The sequence below is a fragment of the Apteryx rowi genome, unplaced genomic scaffold (assembly GCF_003343035.1).
Source record: "Apteryx rowi isolate R43461 unplaced genomic scaffold, aptRow1 scaffold_56, whole genome shotgun sequence".
Lineage (NCBI taxonomy): Eukaryota > Metazoa > Chordata > Aves > Apterygiformes > Apterygidae > Apteryx > Apteryx rowi.
In genome coordinates this window covers 772,256-786,200 of record NW_020450827.1, presented here as the reverse complement: position 1 = coordinate 786,200, position 13,945 = coordinate 772,256, and the positions used below count along the sequence as shown (strand labels likewise).

Genomic DNA, 13,945 nt, shown 5'->3' with positions numbered 1-13,945 from the left:
TGGGGAGCTCACCTGTACGGGGGGGCAGGGGCTATGGGGTGTCTCACCTGGCGCAGGAGCTGTTAGGGAGCTGGGGCCTTTGGGGGGGGCTCCCCTGGACAGGTTGGGGGGACTGGGGCCATGGGGAGGGGCTCCCCTGCACAAATTGGGGGGACCGGGGCTGCGTGGGGCTCCCCGGGAGGCTCATAGGGGAGCAGGGATGTATGGACCCAGCCATGGGGCAGGGCGGAGGCGGAAGCGCGGAGGGAATGTGGCTGGGAAGCGCGTTCCCAGCCCGATGGGGTGTGGGGGACTGGACACGTGTGCCCGTGCTGTGCGCGGCGCTCCCGCGTGCGGTGCTGAGGCCGTGGGGCCGCCGAGGGCCACCCCGTCGCGGCCGGATCCCTGCGGCCGGCACGGCGTGTACTGGAGGGGATTTCCACTTCCTTCGCTTCCAAGCATTGTTTGCCGTTGCAAGTCGGGATCTTGCGGCGACACCGAGACTGTGCGGATACTCGTGCTGTGCGCCGTGTGAACGTGGCGGGGTGTTTGGAAGTGTCCGGGCGCAGCTGTGGGCTGTTCTGCGCCGTCTCGTGCAGGAATACGTGGTTTTACGCTTCCGCAACGGGTGTCTGACCCCTCAGTGTTGGTGACTTTTAGGACAGAAGCTCCCACCTGCGCGTGCTGTATTTCTTGGGCTGGAGGGCTCTGTAGCTCAGAGGTACCTAAAGCCTCGTCTCGCCTGCAGTCCGTGGGAATCCTGTCCTGAGGATCCCGAGGCTGGCCACAATTCCTGCCGTTGGGCCAGAGTCCACCCGTGCCGAGTGCAGTAGCGGCTCTGGGACACGTGGTTGCTGTTTGCCTGCCGGAATTGCTGTCGCTGAAATCGGCACTTACTGTGAGAGGTTTTAAGAGCCTCGTCCTCTCCAGTTCCTTCCCCGTGTTGTTTATGCGAGTTCCGCAGTTTTGCCGATCCTTTCTCGAATCTCCCTGCTCTTTGCTGCGACTTGCCTATACAGGCAACGGCCTTACCAACCCCATCACCTACAGGCATGCTCTTACTGGGCTTTTTCTTTTTCTTTTTTCTCTTTTTATCAATTTTTTTATCAAAAATATATTTTTTAATCAAAAAACAAAAGGGGAGGGGGAGCTGATCAGGACTGGTGATGCCCACGTGATAATCATACGATATTATGGCTGCAGTTGCTTCCTCTGCACACCATTGCTTGTTGCATCATGCCTGGACACGGGCCACGGGCTCGTGAAGAAGAAAGCCTCCGAATTTCTGTATTTACAGGAGCTCAAATTCCATCCGCATAAAGTCTGCGGGTAAACCCCGAGTTCAGCAAACTTATTCCTTTGGAGCAGAGGCGCAACAGTTGTCTGAAGTGTCTCTCTTGCTCCTCAGTCCTTAAATACAGTTGGTGCTCTGGGATGAAGAGCCTGGCTTCCTACAGATCAAGGGTTGGCATGCTTTTTAATACTGTCTAGATGCTTTTTGGTGGTCAGGAGTTCAGTTTGTGGTTTATCTGCTGCTGTAATGGTTTGATCCCTTCCTTGGGATCACTTCAGGAGAAAACCAGAAGTCAGCGGTGGCTGAGGGAAGGTTCAAAGATTGGCACTTCCCAGAAGTCTTCTCCAGGTCTGATCATCCAGACTGAATAAAAAGAGGTTTTTAGTTCGTGGTCGATGAGGATATTGGAAATTACTGTGACTGGTCATTCCTTGGCCTTGGGGCAGCGTTACTTTCTTTGGATGTTCACTACGAGCAAAAAGTACTCTTAAATACCGTTGCTTGCGTTGAACTTGGCTTCTCTATGCAACTTACTTTAAAACTGGCTTTTGCAGTGATAAAATAGCAGCCCGTGCTGGAACTGCTCAGGCAGGTCTTCTGGTGCTGGGACAAGCTGAAGTGTGGCTGTATTTCTTTTTCTCCCCAGGCTTTTCTCTTAAAACCTTTTCTGTGATATAGGCAGAGTCCTACTCTCCATTTTTAAGCTAAATATTTTTTTTGGACTGTTTTGCCATTTTTCAGTGGGTTCCTCTGTCTCCTGGCAAATGAACAGTGCAATTAGGGGCTGAAGGTGAAGCCACCCAGCCTAAGGAAGATGTGGGTTTGCCCCCAGATCGCCACACTGATTTGCCAGCAGGGAGGACCGGGTCTAGAGGTTATCATAATCCTAGGGTGAAGTTAGTGCTGGTTGAAAGTGTCCTGTTAGCACCTTGCAGTGGATGCTGGACTGGGTTTCTCCAGGGCCAAGGTATGTTGTGGTGGTGTCTGGCCTCTGGTTATCAGTGTTTTGGAGCAGACAAGGGTAAGAGCTGGCAGGAGGCATCGCAAGACACATGCTTGGAGCAGGAGGGTGCAGGGTCCAGGCTCTGCTGTGGGCACAAAAGTGGCTCTCACTGAACCCCTTTTTGCCTGTTCCTGGACTGTAAAACTGAGGCCACCTTTTGCCCCGTGGCTCCTAGGCTGCTTTATCTTGGTGCTTTGCAAAACTAATAGGTTAGATTCCTACCTGCAAATGGCTCTCTGCGTTGGGATGATGTACTTGAACTGCATTTGCTTTTGAAGGTGGTGTGGGCTGATAACCTTATCGTGCGCTTGTGCAAGCTCATGGAGAGCACTGAAATCCTGTGCCCGAGGGGCCTTTTGAAACAACAGATGTTGTTGCTGTGATCGCCTTCACGGCCTGCCAGGAAAACTTCCTTGCCCCTGAGGACAGTCGGGCAGTGGGACACATTGCCCAGGGAGGTTGTGCGGTCTCTGTCCTCAGAGATTTTCAAGACCAGAGTGGGTAAAACCCTGAGAACTGCAGAGGATAAAACAACTTGTGACTGGAAAAGCAAGAGTTGTCTCCTAAGTTGGATGCAAAAGGACTTTATAAACTTGCAGGCTCTGGGAGGCAGCCATCGGGAGATCTGCACCCTTACTCTGCAGAACCCCAAATGCTATAGAGCTGCTAGTCTGTATTCGTGCTCTTTCTCGCAGTTGGGATATTTGTCTGCTTGAAGCCTTTGAGTTTCTTTGCTTTCTTTCCATGCTGTCTGAATCAGCAGCGTGTCAGCTCTAGGATCCCAGCCCTGCACCGAGGTCCAGCTTCCCCTTCTTGCTTCCTGCCCTTAACTGTGTAGCTACCCAGAGCTCTTTAAGCAGCCCTGACACCCCAGGGGGGGTGGGAAGTTCAAGTTCCCGATGAAGTTCGTTACCTAAAACTTGGGCAACGCTAATGCAGCTGCTCTGAAGGAGGTGGAGGAACCATTGCAGGGTTCCTGCAATTCCCCCAAGCCAAGGTCTGGCGGTGGCCGTATGCCCAGGCTGGCCGTGGCGGGGGGGTTTGTCCCTCGTCGTGGCGTGCCGGGGGAGACGGACCGTCTCTGGAGGTAGCAGAGGGGAGCCGCAGCTCGTGACCCGGCCGATCTGGGGAAAGTTGTTTGCGGGTGCTGTGCTGAGACCATCAAACCTGCTGCAGCTGGTTTTGCGCTCACGCCCTTCCTTGCAGAGCACTGGCAGCCTGGCTGCCGGAGGAGGAGGAGGAGGGGATGTGGCTCAGGAGGTGGTGGGGCTAACTCGGCGGACTCCGTACCGCGGGTTTCTATTGTCTCCGCCTTCTTCTGAGGCAGCTTCTGACTCATAGAAGAAATATTTGTTTCAAGAGGCAGGTTTCAGGCTGGCTTGGAGTGTGAAAGTGGAAAGGGAAATTGCTGTTGCTGCACTGTCACTGTCGTGCCGCTCCGTGCACAGCATGGGAGGGGGTTGTCCCTCTCTGCAAAGCCAGGTAGAAGGACAGAGGCCTGAGGTAAGGGACGGAGGCTTGTTGATGTCCATTTTGCTTCCTGACAGTGCTAACTTGTGCTAGGAAGCGCTGGGCGCAGTGCCGAGCGGTCCTGTCTCGTGCTGGGACAGGGCTGGCGTTCACAGCCAGAAGTCAGGGTGCACCCAAAACCGTGATGGAGTGAGTGGCCGTTCCCATCCAGCCTTGTCCCTTCGTGGCTTGAGCGATCGAGCAGATGCAGAAGGAGCTGAGCCAGCAGAAAGGTGTGCAGCGAGCTGGAGGAAACGGGGCCATGGGCTTCCTGATCCTCAGCGAGATACAGGGGATAACACGGAAACGCTCAAGGCTGTGCTGTCCTCTGGAAGACCACAAGGCAGAAGCAGCCCCGCTGTTCCTTGTGGGCACAGCGAGGCAAGCACCAGCCTTGACACGCGGCTGCCTTCCTCCCCACAAACACCCGCTCTGTTCCTCTTCCCTCCCCACGCAGCGATATTTGGCTTTCTTTGGTATGGTTGGTTCATGTGCTCAGACACTGGGGAAGGAAGGGAGAGCTGATGTTAACCTAAGGAAATGTTAGTAAGCCTTCGCCTTGCTGATAACCCTGGCATACAGGAATCCCTCTGCAAACCTCCTCCCGCTGTTTTGCCAGGAAACAACCACCTCTCCTAAGGGGCGGGAAGTACCCTTCGCTTCCGTCAAGGGGATGTTTGGCAGCCAAGCTGAGCTCAGCATGGCTAGCAGCTCTGAGCTTGCCCGGGTGCTCCGCTCCTTCCTTTGCCTCAGCACGCTGGGCAGAACAACTGTTGCCCTCCTCCCTCCTCCTTTGCCCTGTGGACTCGGCGCCTGCTGGATTCGAGTAGGCAAGCTGTCCAAATCTTACTGCTTGCCTCCGCTCACATCTGATATGTGGCATCTATCCACCCGCCCATCTAAAACTCCTGGCCACGCTGTCCAAATCTTCTCTGGCTGTTGTTGCACACTCCTCTTGGCTTTTACGGTCCCGTGGCACTTATCCAGCGGCCCTGACCATCCCTTTGCTTCCTTCCAGAACCAGCCTGGCCCTTGCGTCCGAGACAGGGTGACTAGTTCCACCTCTAACCCCAGGTCCCCATATCTGTGCTTCACTAATCTGCTAGTGAGATGCTGTTGGCTCCTGCCCCAATCCGCCTGTCCAGTGCTGCCCTGGCTCTGAAGTGCTAAATCAATAAGCAGGTTGCTCCAGGCCGTGCAGACAGTGCAGGACCACACTGCTAAGATCCTCACCTGAGCTCTTTGCTCACCTATCTGTCTCCTACCTGGTCTCTCAATAGTGGCACACAGATTGTAGCACAGCTCTGTGTCTCTTAGGGATTTTTTTTTTTTAACCCAGGTTTTTCTGAATTTTTAACAGGAAGCGTTTTGGGGAACTGTTGCAGTAGCACTGGATAGAAGGGACAATTTGGATCACTTGGACTTAAGTAGGGGAAGGGAAGATTTTTACCAGGTTCAAGATGGAGATCATTATTGCAAGAAGTGCCCGGCAGGTAAGATGTTCTCAAACTTCACGCCGTATGCAGCTTCTCCTCGTTTCTGTGTGCAGAGCCTGTCTGTCTTTGCCCCCCACGAGGAGTAAGCCCGTTCTCCAGCTCTCCTCTGCTCCCCTTGCACCCAGAATACAGTGCAGGGAGGGCAAAGGAGAAGGCTGTTGCTCTCATCCTCCACTGGCTGCACACTCCTGTTTTGCATGCTGGGGGACGTGAGCACCTTTATGCAATAGCTGTTGGTCCGGCAGCTCTCAGTGCCAGAAAGATTGACCAGGAACTGTTGGTTCTCTGGTGGGGTGTGTGCGAAGCAGCTCCCAACAGCATGAGTCCCTGCTCGTCCCTCAGTGGTCTCTGTCCTGCTGTTTCAGGGAAGCAGCTACAAAACCCCTGCCAGGCTGGACTGACTTTTTGGTCCTCTAGTCTCATATTTTAGCTGTGATGCACCAGGCTGAGAGTCTGTGGAGTGCAGCGTGGCTTGAGGAGGAGACTGCTCCTCCTCGGGATGAGAGTTTCTTCTACAGCTCAAGACTAGCTGGAGCCTTGAAGCATGTGACTTTTATTCCTTTTTGCACCTTTTCTAAATGATGCTTTTTGAGAATGTCCTTTGCTAACCCCCTTAATGCACTCTCCAAAGTGGAGGTCTCAACCTCTGTGACTGAGTTCTGTGATCTAAGGACTCGTTATGTGAATGTTTCCCTTTGATGGTTCCAGTTTTGCCTTTTAACCTCGCTGACAACAGAATCTGCTCCCTCTCTGCAAAGACATCTCCATCCTATGCTCTGTTCATTGATATGCCCTTTCTTTCTCCTCCTTCAACCCCCTCTTCTTGCAGGTACCTATGTTGCAGAGCCCTGTAAAGTGCAAAATGGCTCCAGCAAGTGTTTGCCGTGTAAAGAAGATGAATACATCGAATACCCTAATGACTTTTCCAAGTGCCTTGGCTGTCGGACATGTAGGGAAGGTATGAAGCTGGGCTGTGTTTCTAGGAGAGACTGTGTGTCGTGCCCTCCAGGAGCTGATGCTGGCTGACAGCATGGGCCTAGGTTCAGCTGGCCAGAGACCTCTATTTAAGAGCACAGTTGCCTGCATCATCTCCAAAGAGTGGCTCACGTTGTGAGTGGTCAGGATTCAGGGAGTCTACTGGGTCTTGAATTGGTGCAGCTACTTATGCCAGACCTACGTGTCTAGTCAATACAGAGTCCCTTGGCCGACTGGGTCATTGTCCAACACTTGAGTGCAAGACCTTCAGCAAAGGCTGCTAGGATCTGGGCTCATGGGGTAGTTCTGCTCCAGCAGTGTTTGTAGGCTGTTCTCTACGATTGGCCGCTGGTGGAGCTTTAATGCAAGCAGTGCTTTTCTCTGCAGCACGTGGGCACTGGGGGGTTTGGGGCAGCAGCTGCCTGCTGCACGGGGTAGGAGAGGGTAGGGAGGAAACCTCTGGTTGAATCATTACACCAGAGAGGTGGTCTTCCCCAGGCTTGTAGGACAGCTTAGGTTGTTAACCCCATTACAAAGGAAGGGGGGTGGTCAGCAGAAGGACCAAGTTCCCTATAAGGCTGGAGCCACTGGCCGCGGGGTGAGGTGTAGGTGCTGCCCTGGTGAAGTGGAGATGCTCGGGTCGAGCTGGCTCTCCTGTCATCTTCAGATCAAGTTCAGCTGAGTCCCTGCAAGGCCACCAAGGATACGCAGTGTGCCTGCAAGAACGGCACCTTCTGCTCCCCAGACCACCCCTGTGAGATGTGCCAAAAGTGTCAGGCCAGGTGAGCCGGGTGGTGTGGCACTGGTGCTGGGGGATGTGGTGGGCCCCTCCTGGGTGGTGGCCGGGGGCCATGCTGGGAGGGATGGGGCTGTCCGAGGAGCCCCAGCACCTGAGCTGTGTCTGTCTGCCCCTTTCCCAGGTGCCCCGAGGGCGAGGTGGAGAGGGCTCCTTGCACGCCACACAGCGACCTCCAGTGCGGTCCTCCCACAGATGCCTTCCCCAGCTCCCAGCGTAAGTGCTGGGCTGCTGGAGGAGGGAAGATGGGGTGAGGGTAGGAGATGTGAATTGCTGCTGTTAAGGAAACCAGTAGCAGCTCCCCACACACCTTATTTTATCTGCTTTAGAGAACATGATCGTGATCATTGTGGTTGTGTTATTTGTGGTTGCCCTTCTGGCCATCTGCCTCTGGAAATGCTGCTGCAGCCACTGTTCGCATGGAGGTGAGTGCTGGGTGTGTGGGCACTTGCATGCATGGAGCAGCAGCGTGGGGGAGCCCCAAAGAGCTAGCCCTGGCCATGCAACGGCCTGGCAAGGCTGAGCGCTAGCCCTGCCGTGCAGGCTGTGAAGTCTGCGTGGGTGTACGGTGGGTGGCTAGAGGGGATGGATGGAAGAGAGACCTGCCTTGGGGGATCACAGTGCTGTTTTCCCTTCCAGGTGATGGGAGAGACCTGAGGAGGAAATCTTCCAGTGTGGTGGTGAGCTGTTCTGCTGTGCCCTGGGGGGATGGCAACTCTGCTTGCAGGGCTGGGGCAAGATCCCTCACACCATCTGCTCTCCACTTTGCCTGTAACTCCCAGAAAGGCTGTAGGAGTGTGGGGACAGGCCTCTGTCTTGCCCCTGCAGCAATCTGGTAGAGCTGGCCAAGTGGAAGAGGATTTCGGGTAGTGTCCTGCAACGTGCAGAGCACTTGCAACGCTCTCCCTGATGCTCTTACTGCTGCCCCAGTGGAGGTGCAAGCACAAACATGCCCAGCCAACTGAAAGACCTTGGCTGGGAATACCAAGTAAAAGGGGAGGCCTGTGCCATAATGGAGATGGCTCTGGCCTCCTGCAAGCCCATGTCCTGCAATTCCAGCTGAAGGGAGAAGAGGAAGCAAGCTTTCCTTCAGCTGTGGGTCAGGGCCACTTTCCCTCCTGGGAGGAAGCTCTGGGACAGTGACTGCTCTTGAGACTGCACAGAGGACAGATATGAACAAGCCTTTCAGATCCAGCCTCTTGCCTGATGTTTCCAAACCCTCAAAACCCTGATGAGGTGGATGCCACCGCAGTAAATGAGAGCCCTGAAAGCAGTCCCCTCGCAGCAGCCTTTAAGGGGCTTTTGTGAGCCCTGCTCTCCCAGGAATTGAGACTGCAAGACTCAGTTGGCTTGTGTTTCTCTCCTTCTCCCACCCCAGGACTGCATCATGTTGCGGCTGAGGAGGTGTGCTTGGGGGGGCCTGGGGATGCAGGACAACATTCGCAATGAACAGGTCATTCGGGATCAGCAGCAGGAGCTGCTTTCTACAGGACCGGATTCAGTTGTTCCCGGTGCTCCAGCGTTGGATGTATGTGAAACATGCCTCTGCTCATTTATGCTTAGCCTAGGTCTGATGTTTTACTGTGCTGCCTCTACTTTGTCCAAGCTGGTTGGACTGTGAGCTTCCAGGGTTGGATCGAGCTTTCCACACTGAGAAGGGTGAGGGGTCTTAGGTGAGGCTCCCTTATCCTTGTTCTGGGTCCAGCTGTTTTTTTGCTCTTTATCAGGAGCAGTAGTAGTCAGGATGGCAAAAACCTCCTGTTGTTGCAGAGTATTGCAGCTGGCTGCCAGATGGACTCTGCAGGTTTAACACCTGATACTGAGCAAATGTTGAACTGATATTGGGTTTTGGGGTTACTTTCTAAAATTGAGCTCTTCTCTCCATGCTTGGCATCCATTAGCAAGCTCTCCCCTGCTTGTGGTGTGCTGTGATCCCAGCGCCATAAAATGATGTTTGTCCCGCTGGAGTGCGGTGGCCTCCTGTAGAGGGTACACCCCTTCCCGGTCTAATCCTGCCTGCCCCAACAGCTCTCGGAGAGAAGGAGATAGTCTCCACACTCCCTTTTAATGGCACCTAGGGACAGCATCGGGCTCATTGGCTGCAGGAAGCATTTCTTGGCTCAGCTCCTCCATTTCCAGGCTAGATCTGCTTCTGGAGCTGCAGCAGTTGAAGTTTGTGCCTCTGAAAGGTGGTTACACTTCAGCTGTTTACTGCCTGGGTGTTTGTGCCAGGTGCTTGCTGCGGGTACTATATGGTGTTGTCTTTCCGGTAGGTGATGCCAATGTGTCCTGGTGTGAATGTGAGGAGGAAACTAGTTCCGGTGCAAGGAGAAGACCCCGTTATTCGTAAGTGTTGGGCACGACGAGTTTGGAGGTGCTGAGGGCGCTGGGGGATGGGCTGGAGGGCAGGGAGTGGGACGAGCCTGCAGGCTTTCTGGGAAAATCCTTTTTGGCCCAGATGACCATGCTCTACCCTGTCCTCAGAGCTTTTCCCTTCTTGCTCTAGTTTTGCGACGCTCTTTTGACATCTTTGCCCGAGAAGTACCCTACAAGGACTGGAAGAGGTATGGCCGAGCCCTTGATCTGCTGGAGAATGACATTGCTCTCGCAGAGATGAACGACAGGTATTCGCTGGAGCCCTTCTTCCAGATGCTTAACACTTGGCAGAACAGACAAGGGATGAAGGCCTCTGTCAACATGCTGCTGGAGACCCTGGACCGGATCGATCTTGGAGGTGTTGCAGGGGACATCTCCTTCCGTCTCATTCAGCAGGGCTTTTACCAGTATGAAGAAGTAAGCTGAGGAGCAGGACGGGCACTGCATCTTCCTACTTCAAGTTGAAGCCATAAATACCTCTAAACACTTGAGTTGCATTTTTTTCATAGATTTGTTAGCTTTGTTCTCATGAAACTGTTGAACAGTTCAGCTGAGCCTGGAGGAGTCCATTCTCTTGTGAAATTACAAGCCTTGTGGCCCTCTCTGCCGAAGCTACAGGCTCAATATCAGGTGCTTTCTTATGAAATCCAAACAGACTCTATGATTTCACTAGGACAATGCAAAGAGCCTAAAACTGTTCCAAGGAGCCTGTGCAATTGTCTCTCTTGGAAGCACTGGTACTACACAGACATCTTCAGGATTAGCATAGAGAGGGTCTTTACATGATGTGGGAGTCTGCTGTGATTTTTAACTGGATTACCCTTTTCTCAGGGTTCCTGGCATCATGTTATGGCTTCTGCTTGTAGAACATCTCTAAGCCGGCCAGCAAACTTAATGCTGTATGTTTGGCAGGCAAACATTAATTGGATTCCTGGGTTACTTTCTAAAAGCTCTCGCCTGACTTGTATTCATAGTGGTTCTGCTTGCTGTTAGAAATAATTCTGAAACGGGAGTTTGAGGGGAGAGTGGGGATGATTTACTTGCTCTGTGATCCCTGGAGTTGTCTAGGAAAAGGATCAGCGCAGGGAGAAAGTGAGCTAGTTGTTCGAGCACAAGCAGGAGCGTGGGCAACAAACCAGCACTGTGTCAGAAACCTCTCACATCTCCTGTCTGACCTTGGTCAAATTGGTTAGTTCTTGCTCCCCTAGCCATAAAGTGGCTTTGCTGTCGCTGCCTCCAGCTGGCATGGAAGAATAAACGCGCTGAGGTCCGAGTGCGGCTGTGGGTACCATCCATCCATCTTCTACCTAGATGGACTGCTGCTTTCAAACACTGGTCCTTGCTTTGTCTCTTGCACAAAGCTCAGGGACAACTTCTCCTAGCTGTGAAACCCCATTACTTGAACTGGCCAAATGTTTTGAGTGGTACAGCCCAGCCCATGGGGACTTCCCGCAACGCCTTAAGAAAGTTACGGGGGGCATCTGCCAGCTCCTCTCTGGCTTCTGGGGCTCAGCCTTGCTGTGTGCAGGTCTGCTCAGCAGGCACACAAGCCTCCCGTCCCTCCTGCCATCATCCCTTCTCCTCCCTCCCCCACAACTTCCGTCAGCATTTAAAAAAATGATGAGTATATAACACAAGCAGCCTGTTTGTATTTATGTATTTATTTAGTAATTGTAAACGTGTACATACATTAACTTAAAAGCTAATATAAAAATAGGATTGTTTTTTTACTATGCATGACTGTGTTTTTATACAGAGCTGGCCCAGCCAGTTTCCATTTTTTTACATCTCTTTATGAAGGAAGAATAAACTTTTAAAAAATCCTCCTGATTTCTCATCTCTTTTTTTCCCCATACTTTGCCATAATGCTGACGATGGTCTTTTCTGGGTTTCAGTGGATACCAAATGAGTAGGACTAGGCCTTTGGCCTTGCACCAGCTGTGGACCTGGCCTGTCGGGTTTATGGTGCTCTACAACCCTGGCATCCTTTCAGAGACTGTGCTGCCTGCTGGGAGCAGTCCTTGTCCCTAATCGCCAGTGATGCTTGTGTGCGTGAAAATCCTCAGCAGCAAACCTGGAATCTGCCTTTATCACCTATGCCGCGAGTCCCACGCTCATTAGTTGCCTGCAGTAGTAGGAGACTGAAATCTAGGTCCCTTGAGCCAGGGGTTGCGGAGGGCTGAGGTTTTGGGGGGCTGCTCGAAGCCCTGGTGGCCAAGGTACGTGGTGGGCCTCTAATGAAGCTGCTGCCCAGGTGCAGATGGTGCTCCTTGGTTTTGCTGCACCGAACCAGGGCTCTATTCTCCTATAGCTGCGTTGCAAATCCATGCGGTGCTTAGTGAGAAACGGCCTCTGCTTGCCCCAGGACGCTCCCTCGAGCCCCCTGCCAGCTCTGGAGGAGCCAGACTAGGAGGACTGAATTGGTCTGTACACTCGTAATGTCTCAAGACCTGTAGTAACTTCACAAACGGGGCTTTCTCTAACCTGCCAGAAGAGCGCTGTGCTGCCTGCTCGCTCTTGCTTTTGGCACCCGACCGCAAAGGGGGCGGTGAAAGCCGAGTGCCTTGCTGAAGGCTTCGCTCTGCACAGCGGCAAGAGTCCTGTCCGGGGACAGCCCGAACATGCCTCCGCGGCAAGGGAGGCGCGCGGCACGGCAGGAAGGCATTTATTTCCTTGCCCAAGAGCGCCCTGGTGCTGCGCCTGCAGGAACACGCACATGAAGGAGTGAGGCCAAGAGCAGGGAACACGGCGGCTCGGCCTTGAAGAGGGAAGAACCAACCGAAAGCCTTGCTGATGCTTCTAAGCGCAAAACCACTGAGATCTTAAGCTGGGTAGATCTATAACCTCGTGCCCACGCCTGTGGCTGAGGACCACGTGAAATGAGTGACTCCAAAGTGCTCTACCAAGGCCAGGCTCGATGACGAGAAACGCAGGGAGGGAGCAGGGTCAGGAGCAGCCGGGCTGCCTAGAAACATCTTTACGCGCTCGCCTGCTCCTCTGGCTAACGGGGTTGCATCCCTCCCGTTCTCCTGCCCTGGGCTCAGGGTCCCGCAGAGCCCCGGCGGCGTCGCCGCAGGATGGGCACCTCTGTCCCCCGGCTCTGCCGCTGTCTCCCGCCAGGCACCTACTGCGTGATACAACTTGCGCACCTACGATGACACAGGTGGAACATGCAAAGTTAGTCTGATGGTAAAGCCACCTCTCGCTCTTAGCAGGGAGCTTTTTTTACTACGCTTCTCCGCTGTCCCTGGAGCACTAACCAGGAGGCGCTGGCACTGCCCCGAGCTCAGGCGGGCGTCAGGGCACAAGGCAGGGGGAGCCCAGAGCCTCCCTGGGGCCACCTGCTTCCTCCGAAACACACAGGGACCACGCTGGGCTTTTAAAATACCATTTATTACAACGGAGCCTTCCAGGCTGAAACCGCAAGCCGGGGGCCTGGGGCTCGCTTTCTGGTGTAGGGTGGTTGGTTTTGTTTTTTTGTTTTTTTTGCTTTAAGTTTTCTTTAAAAAAAAAGAACGCTGGAGAGGTCGCACTGGGGGATTCCCACCGCTGCGGAAGCGTTGCGGCCCGAGCCTCCGTGGGAAGGGGCAGGGAGCAGAGGGCTCCTTCCCCTGCGGCTCCTCCGCACCCCACCGGCAGATGGGGAAAAGCAGCATCCGCCGGCGCTCCCGGAGGAGATGTGCCCGCGCGGGGAAACGGCTCTGGTCCTCGGCTCCCGCGCACAGGAAAGCAGCATCCAGCCTTAGTCCGGGTGCGGAGCCTGGAGCCGGCGGGGTGCCGGGGGCAGTCTGGGGACGGCAGAGGGAAAGCGGCCGCTCGCTCGCAAGCAAGTCAATTGGGAAGCGCGGGACCGCCGCCACGGCGGGCCGGGGTGTCCGAGGGGCAGCGAGGGGAAGCGGCGAGACAAAACGGGACAAATCCTGCAGCTTCTGGTCTGAACTTAAAGCGGAACCAGAATGGGTTTCTTCCTCCTCACGCCGTCAGTGTTTAAAAAAAAACAAGCAAACAAGCAAAAACCCCCCTCGTGCTCCTGCAAACGTGACTTTCTCCTGCCGCTCCGTCCCTGCCGATCCTCCAGTGTGCCGGCAGCCCCGCGCCGCCTCCAGCGCAGCGACAGCAGGGCGCGAGGAGCCGGGTCCGGGTCCCTCCGGGCCCCTGCTCTGGCTCCTCGAGGGGGGGAGCTGCTGGTGTCCGCTCCGCCAGGCACCGGGAAGGTCCTTGGACGCCTCCCCGCCGCTGGAGCAAGGGCGAGGGCAGGCTTTCAAACCACGGCCGAGGAAGAAGAGGAGGAGGAGGAGGAGGAGGAGGTGGTGGCTGCCGCCGCGGAAGGCGAGGCAGACGGGGAGGAGGAGGCGTTCCAGAAGAGCCACCGCCTCTTGGGCTGGCGCTTCAGGTGGAGGTAGTCTTCCTTCTCCCGCTCCTTCCTCGCCCGCTGGTAGTGGTCCTCCTCCTTCAGGTACCAGACCGGCGGCCAGCGATGCTTCTCGAAGTACTCCTGGTTCTCTGCGGGGGAGGCA

At 54.6% G+C, this 13,945-nt stretch overlaps 2 protein-coding genes across 2 annotated transcripts in view; one reads left to right on the top strand and one right to left on the bottom strand.

The window, feature by feature from the left end:
- The window catches only part of LOC112973657 (tumor necrosis factor receptor superfamily member 10B-like), a 14,380-nt gene extending 3,129 nt beyond the window's left edge, over positions 1 to 11,251 (top strand). Inside the window, exons 3-11 of the mRNA XM_026081784.1 lie at positions 5,146 to 5,278; positions 6,111 to 6,239; positions 6,924 to 7,038; positions 7,177 to 7,268; positions 7,382 to 7,477; positions 7,692 to 7,732; positions 8,431 to 8,580; positions 9,326 to 9,398; positions 9,559 to 11,251. Of these exons, the coding sequence (XP_025937569.1) occupies positions 5,146 to 5,278; positions 6,111 to 6,239; positions 6,924 to 7,038; positions 7,177 to 7,268; positions 7,382 to 7,477; positions 7,692 to 7,732; positions 8,431 to 8,580; positions 9,326 to 9,398; positions 9,559 to 9,854 (1,125 nt within the window). The 3' untranslated portion in view covers positions 9,855 to 11,251. The remainder of the gene's footprint in view (positions 1 to 5,145; positions 5,279 to 6,110; positions 6,240 to 6,923; positions 7,039 to 7,176; positions 7,269 to 7,381; positions 7,478 to 7,691; positions 7,733 to 8,430; positions 8,581 to 9,325; positions 9,399 to 9,558) is intronic.
- A 2,438-nt stretch (positions 11,252 to 13,689) lies between these two features.
- RHOBTB2 (Rho related BTB domain containing 2) overlaps positions 13,690 to 13,945 on the bottom strand; it is a 4,831-nt gene continuing 4,575 nt past the window's right edge. Inside the window, exon 6 of the mRNA XM_026081685.1 lies at positions 13,690 to 13,929. Coding sequence (XP_025937470.1) covers positions 13,690 to 13,929 — 240 coding nt within the window. The remainder of the gene's footprint in view (positions 13,930 to 13,945) is intronic.